Source organism: Protopterus annectens, chromosome 16.part0, assembly GCF_019279795.1.
Source record: "Protopterus annectens isolate FY-2018-M chromosome 16.part0, PAN1.0, whole genome shotgun sequence".
Classification (NCBI taxonomy): domain Eukaryota; kingdom Metazoa; phylum Chordata; order Ceratodontiformes; family Protopteridae; genus Protopterus; species Protopterus annectens.
The window spans coordinates 690,202,670-690,218,586 of NC_056750.1; the positions used below are offsets into that span (position 1 = coordinate 690,202,670).

Below are 15,917 nucleotides of genomic sequence, written 5' to 3' on the forward strand. Positions count from 1 at the left end.
TGATTATGTCAATGTATTTTGTTGCCTCAGTAGAGCAACACAACTAAGCCTCTGTTCTTTGAGTTACTCTCCCCCTAAGAACACTTGTATTTTTGTGGCAGTAATGTTTTTCGGACTTTGTTTACTGAGTGAACCAGTGTTTACAGGAGTTTGCTTCACTATTGGGTTTGGACTCTAAGTGAGTAGTGGATGATTTGGATTCATCTTAACAAATTTAATTAGGTTATGAATTCTTGAACATGTTGCAACAAACTACTCTGACTCAGCATGGTAATGGACAGATCTTGTGCATTCTCCAAGTTTACACTCACTCTGCTTCTCATGCTTTCGCTTAGTTTGATCAGAATTATGCATCAAGTTTGCATTTTGTCTCACTTACACAATTTGTAATATTTACATTAGCAGTTTGACTTTTCACCAGTTCTGCACACTTGTACATCAGCCAGGCCAGTCTAAGTTCTCTCTCTGATTTTTTTTATCTTTTGTGTCATTAAACTCACAATTTGTAGCCGCTTCATACAGTCACTATAATAAAGCATCAACATATTTACCTGTGGCTTGTATGTGTGGTAGTATGCCATTTCATGTACTATATTTCTTTTTGGCACAAAATGTTAATTGAATTTACTAATCACTAACTCGCTAGTAACAGTGTAGTCCACTGCTAATGAAAAGGCACTATATATGCCATCTACCTCACAACCCATAGAATGCAACTAGGCATTTACCTGGATTTCATAAGTTTATTTAATTTGGCCTCCACAGAAAATCAAACCTCTTTCTCTCTCAGCAGGTCAGTCAAATGTTTTTGAGAAGTCAGATTGTTCTGCTGAGTTAAGTTCTGCATTGACATTAAAAAAAAAAAAAGAAAAAAGACGAGTCTGGCACTAAACAACAAATCACCTAACAAACAGTAGAGGTGCCAAAAGTCATTAGTTTTTCTATAATAACTACCTGAAAAACTCATGACAGTCTCTAAACAGTCAAAAACTGATTAGTATCCCAGGAATAACAGCATTAAAACAGAGGATAATAAGCACTTAAAATACATGGCAGGGCAGTTGAAGAGAAATGAAAGTACTAATAACGCGCTCAAATTTGTGCATCATGTTGATGAAATAAACTGATGACAGTCAACAAGAAAATTAAAGTCAGACATTCATGTGCAGTACTGCATGCCCATAATTGATTTTGGCAGCTATGAAACAAATGCATCAACTCCACAGATGCCTTTTATATGACAAGAACTGATGACTAAAGATTCAGAGGTCTAAATCTAATAGAAAAGATGCAATCCAGGCAAGTCTCCCAAACTGCAGTTCTATCATATGCTGAAGAGAAGCAATGAAAGCCATGAAACTGCAACTAAGAAGACGACAGCCAAAGGACATCTGAAAATGGTACCAATCAGAGTCATAAAAAAATGGTGACAGAAGCTGTTACCAAGTCTGAATCACCAGTCATATACTAAACAGATGATGCACAATAAAGCCAAGTATAACCATAGCAATTAGCAAAGAAAACTGTCAATAATATCTAAAATATGCAAAACTGCCACAGGCAAAATCAAAGTCTGCTGTGTGCCCAGAGCAAAGCGGCATGTCAGCGACAACAAGACTGCAGAAACTTAGGCTCAGGGTACTACAAACTATCTGGCAGTAATACAGAGACATATACCTATAGGAGCTTCCACATATAATCTTCATAATAATCACTGAAATAGAATGAAACTAAACAGCACAGTTCATAGAAAACAATATATAAGAACAGGATACAAACTAAATATGAACAGCTCTAATTCATTTCTCAGCTTTATCCCATATCATTTTAAGGTATGACATCATTCAGGGGTGGCCTAATCTCTAAGGAATACCAGTCCATCCAGGGTTTTTGTAAAGTTCATAGTTGCAGACCAAAGCCCTGATTGACACAGGGTAATCTGGTTCTCACCAATACTGTTCACTCTGGATGATAGTATCACACATAATACTATCAACTGTCAATGGCAGATCTGCACTTGGTGGTACTTCATGCAGTGTGGTGAGTCCAAGGTCTGGGGTTCGATACTTATAAAGGTATTTTATAGGGTTGGGAGGGTGGCCTAATGGTTAAGGTGTTTGCCTTACAAACACAAGATGAAGGGTTTGAATCTCACAACGGATAATTGGCTAGGCTTAAAATGGCTCGCAAGGGCAGTTAGCTTAGTACTAATCTATGAATCTATGAAATGGACAGAACATACCACAGAGGTTACTGTGTAAAATGTATCCCTGAGAAGAAATAGCATTCCTGTCATAAATGCTACATGCAATTCCCCCATGTCTTGTTTCCCATGAGTATCCTAATTTATGCTTTATGCAGCTTGTTAAAAAAATGCATACGTTATGTCAGCAAGATAGCTTGCTTTGTTAAGTATCATAAGAAAAACAATACTATTGTTGTTAATCAAGTTACATGATGACAAAAATGAAATGTAAGTGAATGCCCTTTAACTGGCAAATTGTCAGCAATTATACTGTAATTGTACATTGTAGTTATGTGTTCTGTATGCTTTTAATATTGTTTTTTCTCTCTCTCATTGCTTACAACTATACTGCTGCAGTCTCTGAAGAGTATCAATACATGCCAGCATACAGCATGAACACAAGCATGTTTCATACATGGGAGAACACTGAACAAAAGCCTCTCTTGCCTTTTCTGCTAATAAATGAAGTGTATGTTAAATATTTATAAGAGATAGCTAAGAGAAAATAAGGTGAAATTTCAGCCTGTCATTTCCCTACTTATTATAAATAACAAAGTAGGTCATGCCCGTGAAACAAAAACTCATGAAGTGGGTCAACCAGGCTAAATGCTACTACATATTTTAACAAAAGCTTATAGAACATCCACCACCACTGTGTACGAGGATATGGAAACTTTATTGTAAAAATATAAAAAAACATGGTAAGCACTTTCACAACTAATGTCACTTCTTCAGACCATTTTAAAACATTCCAAAACAATCTTAAATATCTACATCAATAAAACATTGTCCAATAAAAATTAGAAAACAAATGAACAATCAACAGTGAATAGTAATGTACTAGAATAACTACCAACCAATCAAGTGTGCCCTAAAATGGCAAATAACCTATCAGATACTCGTAAAATCAACCCTAAGCTATAACAGGCATATAACAGTCTTCACTGTAATTGATTATACAGTCACATCCCATAAAACTCATTGTATTGTGATGATCGAATCAGATTGCATATCTTCTCCCTTCCACCAATCATAGTTCAATTGCATCAGCCTATGGTTCCTCTTGCCTTCTAAAATTAACCAATAAGGCTAACAGGGAACCAAAGAAACAAACATATGAATTATGGCCATCCTACATATTCAAACATTCTATCAATTTAATGGCTCACATTACAAAATCCCCCTCTCTAGATGTTATGATATACACCAACAAATGTTTACATGAGCGTACACTTTCGCCAAAATGAAAAAATAGCAAGATCGCTACAAAAGGTGACTACATTGTCAAAGACTCCCTTAACTTGAATCAATCCTTCCATCTAAAGTTTAACATACTTCACTCAAGTTATGCGCTTCATGATCTCATTCATATTAAGTCTATAAACTTTGTATATGCTCTCTATAACATCTCATGGCTTATAAGCCTATCAAATGTACCAAACAAGTTGTGCATCCAATGGCTCAATATGAAAGGGAGATGTGCCTTACATCAGCTGGTGCCTATCAAGACATACCTGTGCTTTACCTTATCAATGCCAGGAAATATAAAAATGGCCCAATCAAAACTTAAGCAACTAACAACTCAAACTAATAGCTTAACAATGAGCAAATTATCATGGACATAAAAGAACATTCATACTTTAATAAAAGTGCAAATAAAACCATCAAATAAACTAAAACAAAAAATCAATGATCCACTGGATAATCCATAAAAGTGGAAACACAACTGAAGTTACTAACTTTTGACCAATAGCAATACTGTCCCCCTCTCTAAGCTATTAGAAAAATACATCCACCTCCAGCCACTCCAATACAAATGACAGAATCAACTGTTAACCCCTACTCAACATGGCGTGAGGCCTGGTTAAAGTATAACTACTGCCCTTCTGTCCTTCATGAACACCATAAACAGAGCAAGAGACACAGGCAAATGTCTGCACTATCCTAGACCTGCCAAAGGCCTTTAGTATGGTCTCTCAACCAAACCTCCTGCAACAACTGTCTAACATTGGTCTATCACCACCTGCACTGAAATGGTTCAAGATCTAATGGCAAGGCTCTGTTTCCCCTTACCTCCACAACACCACTGGTGTACTACAACCTTCCATTCTAGGATCCCTCATATTTAGTATCTTCATCAATAACCTCCATACAGCCTCCTGTCAAGCCACCTTCATGTAATGTGTGGGTGACTTGATACTTATATGCTTCTCAAACACTTTGCCACATTTCCAACAAATAACTCAAGAATCTTTTACTTTGATTGAAACCTGGCTATGCAATGCCCAACTTCTTAACATGAAAAAACACAAAGCTTCTTCTCTTCATCCCAAAAATACTCTGTCATACAAAATATAACTTCAAAATATTTTCGTATAACATATGTTATAAATAAATAACATAGAAATAGTAATAAACATAGATATAGTAATAGAAGTAGTATACCATATGTAACTTCTAGGTATGGCAGTTGATGATAGTCTGAAATTTAATCTTCATATCCAAAATAATGTAAAAAAATGCATTAAAAATTGATATGCTTAATCAACACAAATGTTTCCTAAATACATTCACAAAAGTCACCCTCTGTACCACATACGTCCTTCCCTCACACATATATGGAGTTCCTCTCCTTAAGAATCTCCAAACCATACTAAAATTCAAATGTGAAGCATGCTATAAAATGGCTGAAAATTTTAACACTATATCAACCCATTTCTCTCACCAGTGCATTGCACTCCCCTCCTTAAACTGGCTTAAACTCCTCCATCACCTCATCTATCTACAGCTAATAACAGCACACAACACAATTTAAAAACCTTTTGCCTGTTGTGCAGTCAACAACATTCTCCCTCAGTACCACCCAATCAGACCTCTTTGCTCTGACAACAAACAAATCGTATCCATCTACAAACCCTATAAATCTCCTGGCCTCAGCCTTTACTCCCACAGCATAGCTAAGACCTGGTATCCCCATCGCAGTATTCATCAGATTTAACCCAAACCTGCAAGCATTAAAACTTACACTAAAAGAATGCCTAATAAAGATTTGGGTTTACTTCTGTTACTCTACAGGCTAATCTCATACCTACCTTCCCCTTCTTCAATGCCCTCTGCTATCAACTGCATTTTTTGCCTGCAATCTTGTCTTCTTCATAATAATAGTTGTACTTGGGTAGTTTCTCTTATGCATCAGGTCCTCTTTCACTTGAATTTCTGCAACTAAGTTTTTATATAATCTTACATAATATGTGTCTTAACATTTCATCTTTCTTGATGTATGAACTGTATCTGTTCAACTTATTATTATTATTGTTATTGTGCATCCTTATTTGTGAACTGCAACTGTTGCTAATGACTTATAAATGTAATGTTGATTTGCATGAACTTAAAAATAGTGTATGATGATTCAAGTGGAGCTTTACTCCCCAGGCATCTAGGCCCAATTAGACTTTCCCGGTAAATAAAAGCCAATAAATAAATAATAATAGTAAATAATACCAAAAATACAAAATAGTGAGCATCATAAGGTTGAAATAAAAGCCTGAACACAAATAGCAGTGAATGGTCAAATAACAACAACAAAAAAGAAAACAGCTAAAAAATAAAAAAAAAAAACACTAAGCAAATAAATGTCCCTAACACAATAAAATAATAAAAAAGTGTATTTTCTGGAAGGCAAACTGCCCACACCACTCAAATTTAAATATGCCAACTCCATGGTTGTACTTACTCAAAAAGACAACATTTCTCCTAAGACAAAAATCACTACTAAAGCAATTAGAGGACTACAGCATATAGTCAAAATCAACATAAAGTCACCAGTTAAAACAAAACAAAATCCACCCAATAACAACACTAACTATACTCCATTATAAACATCAGACAAAATACAAAACATGAATTTGGCATTATTGTCAATCACATATCAACGTTCATTTCTATTTTTCCACCCTCAAATTCTTCATCTGCAAAGTCTTTCAGTCATGTGTGCATTTGCTTGTATGGGACTACATAAAATATATATGCATATATATTTTAGATGTGAGTGTGTTCATGGTTCAAAAAAACAATTTAACTCTGAACATTTTCAAGCTGAGTTAAGGCAATGTAATTGGTCCCCACTAAAATACCTCCCACTTAATGAAGCAGTAGAATACTTCAATTCCACATTCTTATCTAGCCTTGATCATCATGCCCCAAGTCGTACTATTAGAACCAAAGCTAAAGTAACTCCCTGGCTGACCAACAATACTAGGCAAAAAATCATTCTCAGAAACAAATCTTGGGCTAAATGGCGTACCACTAAGAATCTAACTGACCGCCAAAACTTCAGAGAGCTTAGAAACAGCACAAAAAAGCCATCCTGACAGATAAAAAGAACTATTACCTTCAATTACAACAAACCTCCAAAAATGAACCTAAAAAATTCTGGGCCAGTATTAATAATCTTTTATCCCCAGGCCAGTCTATCATACCGAACCTTCAGGACTGTAGCCCAGACAATCCCACACAAATAGCCAATGACTTTAATTCTTTCTTCACTAATACCATCCAAACTCTTGCTAGTCACCTATCTCCTGACACCTCTAAGCTACTCTTACCTACTTTAAATACTCCTCCTTCCCTTCACTAACAACCTGTATCTACCTCCTTTGTCTCATCACTGCTCCAAAAACTAAAACCTACCACCCCCTCTGCAGACAAACTTCCTGCAGAATTCTTGCAAATAGGAGCCAAAGCCACTGCCTATCCCATTTCTATTCTGATAAATAGATTTATAAATGAAGGAATTTTCCCTTCTATCTGGAAGATATCTCACATCATCCCACTACACAAAGAAGGGAACTCTAATGACTTCTCAAACTATCGCCCCATAGCACTTCTATCACCTATAGCTAAAATCATGGAAAAATGTATCCATAAACAGCTACTTAACCACCTTCTCCATAACAACCTACTTGCTAACTGTCAGCATGGATTCAGACCTTCCCACAGTACTACCACTGCTTTACTCTCCTTTACCAACTCCATCAACTATAACCGCAACAACAATAATCCATCATCTTCAGTCTTCATTGACTTATCTAAAGCTTTCGACATGTTTAATCATAAACTTCTTCTGCACTTACTAAAATCTCTCTCACTTGATCCTCCTTCCTTAACTTGGTTTACATCTCACCTAGAAGACCGTCAGCAGGCAGTACTCTGGAAAAATTCACTATCTAATCTCCTTCCTATCTCTTTAGGTGTACCTCAAGGCTCTATCCTAGGCCCCCTTCTATTTTCTATCTTTATTAATGACCTACAATCAGCTATCCCTAACACTACCTGCATACAATATGCAGATGATTCTACTATAATCTGTACTGTTACCTCTCAAACTGAACTCCAGTCTCTTACCCAAAAAGCTTTTACCACTGTTGAACAATGGTTCTCAGACCGTTGCTTACTCCTCAACCCCAAGAAAACCAAACTGTTACTGTTCTCACCTACCCATAAATCTACCCCACTTAACTTCACTCTTACTTCCACTGATAGCACTCTTATTTCTCCAGATTCAACTACAAAATTATTAGGAATAGCTATTGACAATAATCTCAGCTTTGACTCTCACATCAACAACACAATAAAATTAGTTAACAAAAAAATCGGGTCCCTTTACAGAATCAAACCCTTCCTTACACCTGAAGCAAGGACCACCTTAGCCAGATCTCACCTTATCTCTACTCTTCTATATGCTTTCCCCATTTACACTAATCTCTCCAAAAACAACCTCAAGAAACTTGCTACATCTTACTATAATATTGCTCGATTTGCAACAGGATCCCTGTTTAGAACTCACCACTGCCTGAACGTAAGACAACTAGGTTGGCTTGAACTTCCTAACAAGCTCATACTTCAACAGCTCTTAATAGCTCACAAAATTCTATATCAACCAACTAAAATACTAATACTCTCTAACCTCATTACACAATACAATAACATGAAACACCTATGTTCTTCAAACAAACTACTGATTAATATTACCAAACCCAATAACTCTGCAGGGGACTGCCTCTTTTCCAACTCTGTTGGAAAAATGTGGAACAAACTATCCTCTGATATCTCATCTTTGTCCGCACTCCCACTTTTTAAAAGACAACTGAAAATGCATCTCAATAAACACTGGCTTTGCTTCTGTACCAACCCAGATTAACTTTCCTTCTTCCTCTCTCTCTTTTCTTCTTCCATAACTCTTTCATTCTCTTCTCCCTGTATCCTTGATAGCTCTCCCTTTACATAACATCTATGTAGATATATGTTATCTCATATATACTGTATGACCATTGTAATCCAAAAAAAAAAAAAACTTTTATTTCATTTTTTTAAGACATATTATTTTGTTTTTGCTCCTATCATATTTGTGTATTACATGCATTAGCTAACTCTGTTTAGAAATTTTAATCTTGTATTACCTATTTCTGTTTAAACTTGTAATAACCATTGGAGCTTTTCTCCCCAGGCCTCTACTGAAAATGGACATATATCCAGCTGGACTAGCCCGGTCAACAAATGTAAAATAAATAAATAAAAATAAATATGTATGATACATAGATATACGAGTAGATAAATGTGTATACGTACACATCTAGTATCACAATGGTAGAACCCATGAAATAGAACTGAGATAAAGAATGTAACTTAAAAACATGCAGTTAGTACACTGGCCAGATAACCTTTGTTTATCTACACTTTTGGCACATTATCAAAAATGTATCGATACTCTTGGAATGTCATCAAAGCTACTAATTATTGCATATACAGAGAGAGATTTTGCCCCTGTAGAATTCAAGGACAAAAATAAGGCATGTGGATGCTACCATATGCTAACAGGTTCATTACTAGTGTTTCAGTGAGCCTGGTAAGCGAATGTATGAGAGTCATTCCTCTGTTCTCATAGATCACAATATTGTAATCAAGAAGCAGGACTTCAGGATTGAAAGAATAAAGCATGTACGCTATACAAGGTGTTTCACTTATGATTTATGTATCACTTCAATCAATTCTCAAAACTGTACTGGAATCTGTGTGTTTGGGGGGGGTGTAGAAACCATTTATTTTATTGAAGTTCTAGTTTTTTCAAATCTCAGCTCAACAAAAAGGGAATAAACAACAAGTCCTATGCTAACCATCTCAGAGCCCTATTTACGTATTTGGTCTTCTACAGACTGCTGCACTGCAATCTGTGTTTAGCTTACAAGGTATCTTCGGATCTCACAGTGATGGATTTGCTGCACATCTGCAAAAAATGCATCTGATATACCCATTCTAAGGACCTAGACCTTGTCTATGACATAAGCAGGACATGTTGGAGAGACAGGTATGTGTCTCAAATGTTACCTCTCCTCTGGAACAGGCTTCACATCTAGCTCATTCCTAACCCTATTCAAACGTAACTTATACCAGTGGATGAGAAATCACAAGTTTACCCCAGTTTGGCACCTATGTCCCTAATGGGCAAGGCCAGCCTTTGAATGCTTGATGTGTACAAGTCTTTATCATAACAATAAAAGTCTTTGGGGTATTGACACGTCAGCAATATTTTGGTAAATTTTGGGTAAGCTTGGCTAAGCTTAATATGTCTCTTTGGTAGATAGCCTAGTAACCACCTATGAATAAAAGCGAAGTGTCAAACCTCCACCTGTCAGACTAATGAATTAATGCTAAAGAACTGGTTAAGGCCTATGAATACACCTGTTTTCTAGGTTCATTAACCCAGGAAATGAATAGCAATTAACTTTTCCCATTGATGGGTAGAAGTCCATTCATATAGTTTCACAGAGATGCAATAAGATGAACCTACAAGTTTATGAAACCTAGAGAACACGAGCACACACACACACACACACACACACACACACACACACACACACACACACACACACATTTATGTATATGTGTGTGTATATATATATATATATATATATATATATATATATATATATATATATATATACACAACACACACACACACATACACACACACACACACACACACACACACACACACACACACACGCCTAGGAAATGGTATAATACCTTTCACAGTTATGAAGCATAATAGTATGACAATGGCCTAGTCTGCGTGTTACTGTCATACTGGCACCTGGATACCTGAATACTGCTGTGTGCTGTCATATGTATACCAGTGATCACAGAACAAATGGCAGACAACAGTCCATTGCAAGAGTCATTTAAATCTACCTCCATAATAGTCCGCAACTACTTCCTTTTGAAACATAGCAAACTGTGAATTGTTCATAGGTTCATAGGTTCATAGGTTCATACTAGGCTATCTGCCCGAGGGCATTTACAAGCCTAGCCCATTGTTTTTGTGGCTTACGCCACCCCTTTAGTATGGGGAACTATACCCATTATTTTGCTGTGCCTCTGTCGAGCAGTGACACTGAGGTAATCCCTGGGGTATATTTGCGATCTCCCATCCATTGGTCAAGATTTCTCTTGAACAAGGCCAGCGAGGTGCTCTGCCTCACATGTACCGGGATTTTGTTCCACAGCATAGGGAGTCTTTGGGTGATGAAGCTATCCCTCCAGCACGTCCTATTAATAGCCGTGTCGAGGTTTAAGTCTCCCGCCCTTGTGGCTCTGATGGATCTAGATTTTTGAGGTGAAGCATATTCATCAAATCTGGGTTTGACATGGCCTTGTATGTTAGGCAAAGGTCACCTCTGAGCAAGCGTGCGACTGAATAGAGCTGGAGTTCTTTCAGTCGGGCAGCATAGGATAGATTTTGAGACCCTTTATCCTTTTGGTGAGGAACTTTTGTGGCCTCTCCAGCTGCTGCAAGTGTCGGGTCAGATACATTCCGAATGGGGCATTGTACTCAATCATTGGTCTGATGAGTGATGAGTAAAGGGAGACTATAACCCCCTTGATCTAGATGAGAATCCCTTCATGATAAGGTGGGCAATGTAGAAGGTCTTCCTAACTACTTTAGCTACATGGGTGTCGAATGACAGACTACTATCAACCTGGGTCCCCAGGTCCCTGATAACTTCTTCTGTGCTCAGTGGATTGCCACCTATTTGGTAGCTAGGGGTAACCTTGTTTTTCCCGAAGGGTATGACTGTGCATTTTTGGCATTTAACTATAGACCGTCGCTCTGGCACCAGTTATCCGTTTCTGTGAGACCCTTCTGAAGGATATCTGTGTCAGATGTGTCTTCTACTATGGCCCAGTTTGCAGTCATCTGCAAACTTTGTCAGCCATAACCCTCCTGTGTTTGCTTGTACTTGGAAAAGTAGATGCCAAACAAGAGTGGGCCCAGGACTGAGCCCTGTGGGACACCACTTGTGACAGGCTTTGAGTCTGACATGGCGCCAGCAACTCTGACCCTGTGGGTTCTGTCACTCAGCCAGTTTGCAACCCATCTTGTGATGTATGGGTTAACATTTAAGCTGATGAGTTTTTCAATGATACCCGAGTGGGGTATTGTATCGAAGGCCTTAGCCAGATCGAGGTAGGCTGTATGGACTGCCTTTCCCTCATCAATGGCTTTGGTGACTGTTTCAAAAAGTCAACCAAGTTTAAAAGGCATGATCTGCCTTTGACAAAGCCAAACTGGGTTGGATCCAAAGTCTGCAAATTCCCTATGTCTTTATTTATGAGGTCCATTATGATCCTCTCCATGGCTTTGCAGATAAGGCTTGTCAAGCTAATGGGCGGTAATTTCCAGGGTCGGTGGAGGCACCGCCTTTGTGAAGTGGGACCACAGTTGCAGTGCGCCACTCCTGGGTGCGTATCCAGAGGTAAGACTTTGATTAAACAGCTGTCCTAGCTGTGGGTTTAATTCCTCATTGAGTTCGTGGAGCACACAGCCGGGGACACCATCAGGTCCCATGGATGCTGTGTTTTTGCTTTGGAGAGAGCAGTTCTCACTTGGGCTGGAGATGTTTGGGGGCTGCAATCGTTTGGTATAGATATCTCTCCTTTTGGGGAGGGGAGAAGTTTGCACTGAACCTGTCAGCCAGTATGTTGGCAATGTCTGTAGGATCAGTAATCTTCACATCATTTTGAACTAGTTCTGAGCATATCTGGGAGTTTCCTCCTAGGTTTCTAACATAGCTAAAGAAGGCCTTATGATTGTCTTTTGAGTCTTTAGCTATTTTTCTCTCGAAATTTGCTTTGGATGATTTTATGAGAGCTCTTAGTTTTTACTTATAGTGATCAAGGGTGTCTTACCTTTTAAGGATTTTGCTCTATCTTGTAGTAGCTTCCTCCTTTTGTTGTAGAGTTTGTTTATGGCTGGGGTCCACCAGACTGGACGCTTGCCTTTGGTACAAAGAGTCTTTGTTTTGCTTGGGATTGCCTTATCCATGCAGTCCTGCAGGTGCTGGTAGAAGGCATTTGTAAGTGATTCAGCGGCTTGAGTACTGTTTTCCGCCGGCTCGGGGGCCTTAAAGGAGACCACACTAGTCTTTAGAAGTGTGAAGTCGGCTTTTGAGAAGTTCTTTACTGTGGTCTTTTTTATTTCAGGTGGGGGTGGGATGAGGACCTCCAGCGAGATTAGTTTGTGATCTGATCTCACCAGTGAGGGGTATACTTCCGGTGTTGAACATTGTGCTCCCATGTTCGTGACGATGAGATCAAGTATGTTATCTCCTCTTGTGGGGATGGTGGCTAGTTGTTCCATGGCATTTGAGTTTATGAATTCCAGGAACTTTTGGGCTAGGGTGTTTGGGCTTGAGTAGTGTTCCCAGTCTATATTTGGGTAATTGAAGTCACCTAGTATGATGGTGTTTGGTGATACATTTATCCCATCTAGTGTTTTCAGGAAGGCCATGTGAGGTTCCTGAGTTTGTGAGGGTGGCCTGTAACATGCTACAATTTGCAGAGCAGTCTTGCCTACGGTTAATTGCACCTGGATGGTCTCCGATGCATCATGCGTTGCCACCAGTCTTGAGGTGTGGGTGTCCTTGATGAATATGGATACCCCCCCTCCTTTCTTGGTATTTTCCTGATTTTGGGGCCGGAACGCATGATATGAGGTAAAACCTGATAGCGCTGGGGTGCTCTCAGGAGCCTTGAACCAGGTTTATGTCACAGCACAGACATCGATGTTCTCCATACTGAGAAGGGCCTCGAGTGCGTGCATTTTGAGATTTAGACTTCTGGCATTGAGCAGCATTACCCTTAGTTTTTTTCCTTTTTTGTGTTCTAAGGTGGTAGGTTTAGAATTTGAGCCTTGCCTAAAAAAGGCACTATGGGGGTGGCAAGAGCCTTTGCCAATATCCGGAATCCCAGGGGTGACAGGTGCAAGCCGTCCTTTGTGAAGCAGCGTGGCTTGTCCAGCATGTCATCCCAGGCAGACAGATACTGGATCCCCTTTGAATGACACCAGTGTTTAAGCCAATTGTTAAAGCTGATCATCTTATCTCTGTATTGTGGCATCATTCTTGGTGAAGGTAGGATACTGCTCAAGGTCAGGGTCATACCTGCCTGGGCTACATAATCAGAGAGCTCCTCAATGTCTCTTTTCATGTAGTCCAAGGAGGTACGTCTCAGGTCGTTTACACCAGCGTGGACAATGACTGAGTCGTATTTGTACCTGCTGTTGAGAGACCTGAGTGCTTGCGTTATGTGGCGGATTCTAGCGCCCGACAGACAGCTTACTGTGACCTTCTCCTTACTCAGTCTGGTGAGCGGGACGTCAGGGAAGGTTCTGCTTAAAGACAGTATTGACGATCATATATGACAGGTAGTTTGTAGTCATTTGTACCAGTTTAAGTGTTATTTTGTAATTCATAACAGAAAATACATAAAGATTAACTGGTGGTGGTACAGAGTGGTAATGTCTGCTCATGTTCAGGGAGGAACCAGGAGGAGTGGAATTGTACATAAATGTATGCTACAATGAGCAATCCATAAGAGAAGAAATGTTAAAATGTTTAAAAACCTCTACAGTTGTTCCTTGTATTTTAAATGCATTCTAGGGTATTGTTTCTTAAAATTATTTTAGCTAAGTATATCAAAGATACAGTGGTCTGCAGTTGAAGCTGAGATAGAGTTATAGTGTGGCGTATGGATTATAAACATATATCTCACAGCCCTTTGAACATTTTATATGCCAAATATATATAAAGCAAACAGCATTAACTGTAATCACTAACTCATGTGATACCATTCTTGTAGTGCATTGTTCAGACTTTTTCTGAGATGCTATAAATTGGTGCCTTTGCAGGTAACTTCTTTCATGTAAGACTTTGGGGAATAAGTCACTTCCAACTCAGAATTTCTTCTTTTGCAGAATACTTAAACAAATGTTTGACATCTGTACTTCATTACAACTAAGCCATGTGTTTGCTACTGTCACCTAATGTTTTTGATTGTTGCTCCATCATCTACATGTGTTTTATAGCTCTAGGATACAGAGAATTACTGGGACACATTGACTTTTATCCCAATGGAGGAACTGATCAACCTGGATGCCCAAGGACAATTTTTTCTGGTAAATGTTTATACTTGTATGACCTGTGCATCTTCATTTTTTCAAGCATAGCATGTTAATTTTCTCCCCGAGCTCTGCTCCTACAATTCCCAATTAGTAATCGCCCCCACAGAATTCAGTCAGTGGTACTGTCACTTTATCGATCACTACCCAGGGCAAGGCCTAGTGTGGGAAGACTATTTTCTGTGTCAGCTGCTCAAAGACGCATTCAGGTATGTTAAATGGTGTTGCTTTCATATAGAACTGTAGAAGTGAAATTCAGAATTATGTAACTGCAACTTCTTAGTCTCCCTATCCTCCAAGGATGGGCACATGTGTTAACAAAGCCAGCTAGACCCAAACAAGCTGTCATGTAATCTTTGATTTTGCTGAGCAGGTTTGCCATGTACTGTCACAACATCACTCATGGTGGCAGTATGGCACTTTTTCTTGCTGTGATACCAAGACCACTTTCCACTTTCTGAGAGGGAAGAGTGTCTTTCATTTTCCAATGGAGGGTACTCCGAAACCACATCAAGTCTGACAATGTTGCTGTAATTAAAAGCTTGCACTAAATGCCTTCTTATGGTTTTATTACTTATTTTTAACTATGGCACTCATCGATATTGATGGTCATGTATATAATTTTGGTAACGTTTAAGTTCTGACCTACATTTTTTTCTGATTAAAAGAAAATTCCACCCTCTCATACAATTTAACTCAATCGTTAGGCTTCTTTTCTCCTTACATGGTTCCAGCATTGTGTACATACCAGGGGTGGCCATGGTAGTGCAGCAGTTAGCATTGCTGCCTCACAACAAGAGATTCTCTAGTTCGATCCTCAGCTGGGGTACCTTCTGTGCAGAGTCTGCATGTCCTCCCTGTGGTCACGTGAGTTTCCTCCAGGTGCTCCGGTTTCCTCCCACATTACAAAGACATGCTGTAGGTGGATTGGACACTCTAAATTGGCCCTAGGTGAGAGTGCGTGCGTGCATGTGTGTGTCTTCTGTGGAAGGTTGGGTGTTGGGCTGGCAATTCGACACCATAAAACTCTACTGTTAATCATGAGCGGACAGGTGATCCACTGTGGCGACCCCTAACCGGGAAAAGCCAAAAGAAGACTGTGCATGTACTAGAAACCTGCTTGTAGTTTTTAAAACTTTTATTTCCTTACATTGGAGT

The 15,917-nt window shown here is 38.9% G+C and overlaps 1 protein-coding gene across 2 annotated transcripts in view; it reads left to right on the top strand.

Moving 5' to 3' along the window:
- Positions 1–15,917, top strand: part of LIPH (lipase H) — a 328,988-nt gene that overhangs the window by 198,969 nt on the left and 114,102 nt on the right. Inside the window, exon 5 of one of the 2 annotated variants that reach the window (XM_044058848.1) lies at positions 14,667–14,756. The exons of the other annotated variant lie outside the window; for it this stretch is intronic. Within the exon in view, the coding sequence (XP_043914783.1) occupies positions 14,667–14,756 (90 nt within the window). The remainder of the gene's footprint in view (positions 1–14,666; positions 14,757–15,917) is intronic. 2 annotated transcript variants of the gene reach the window in all.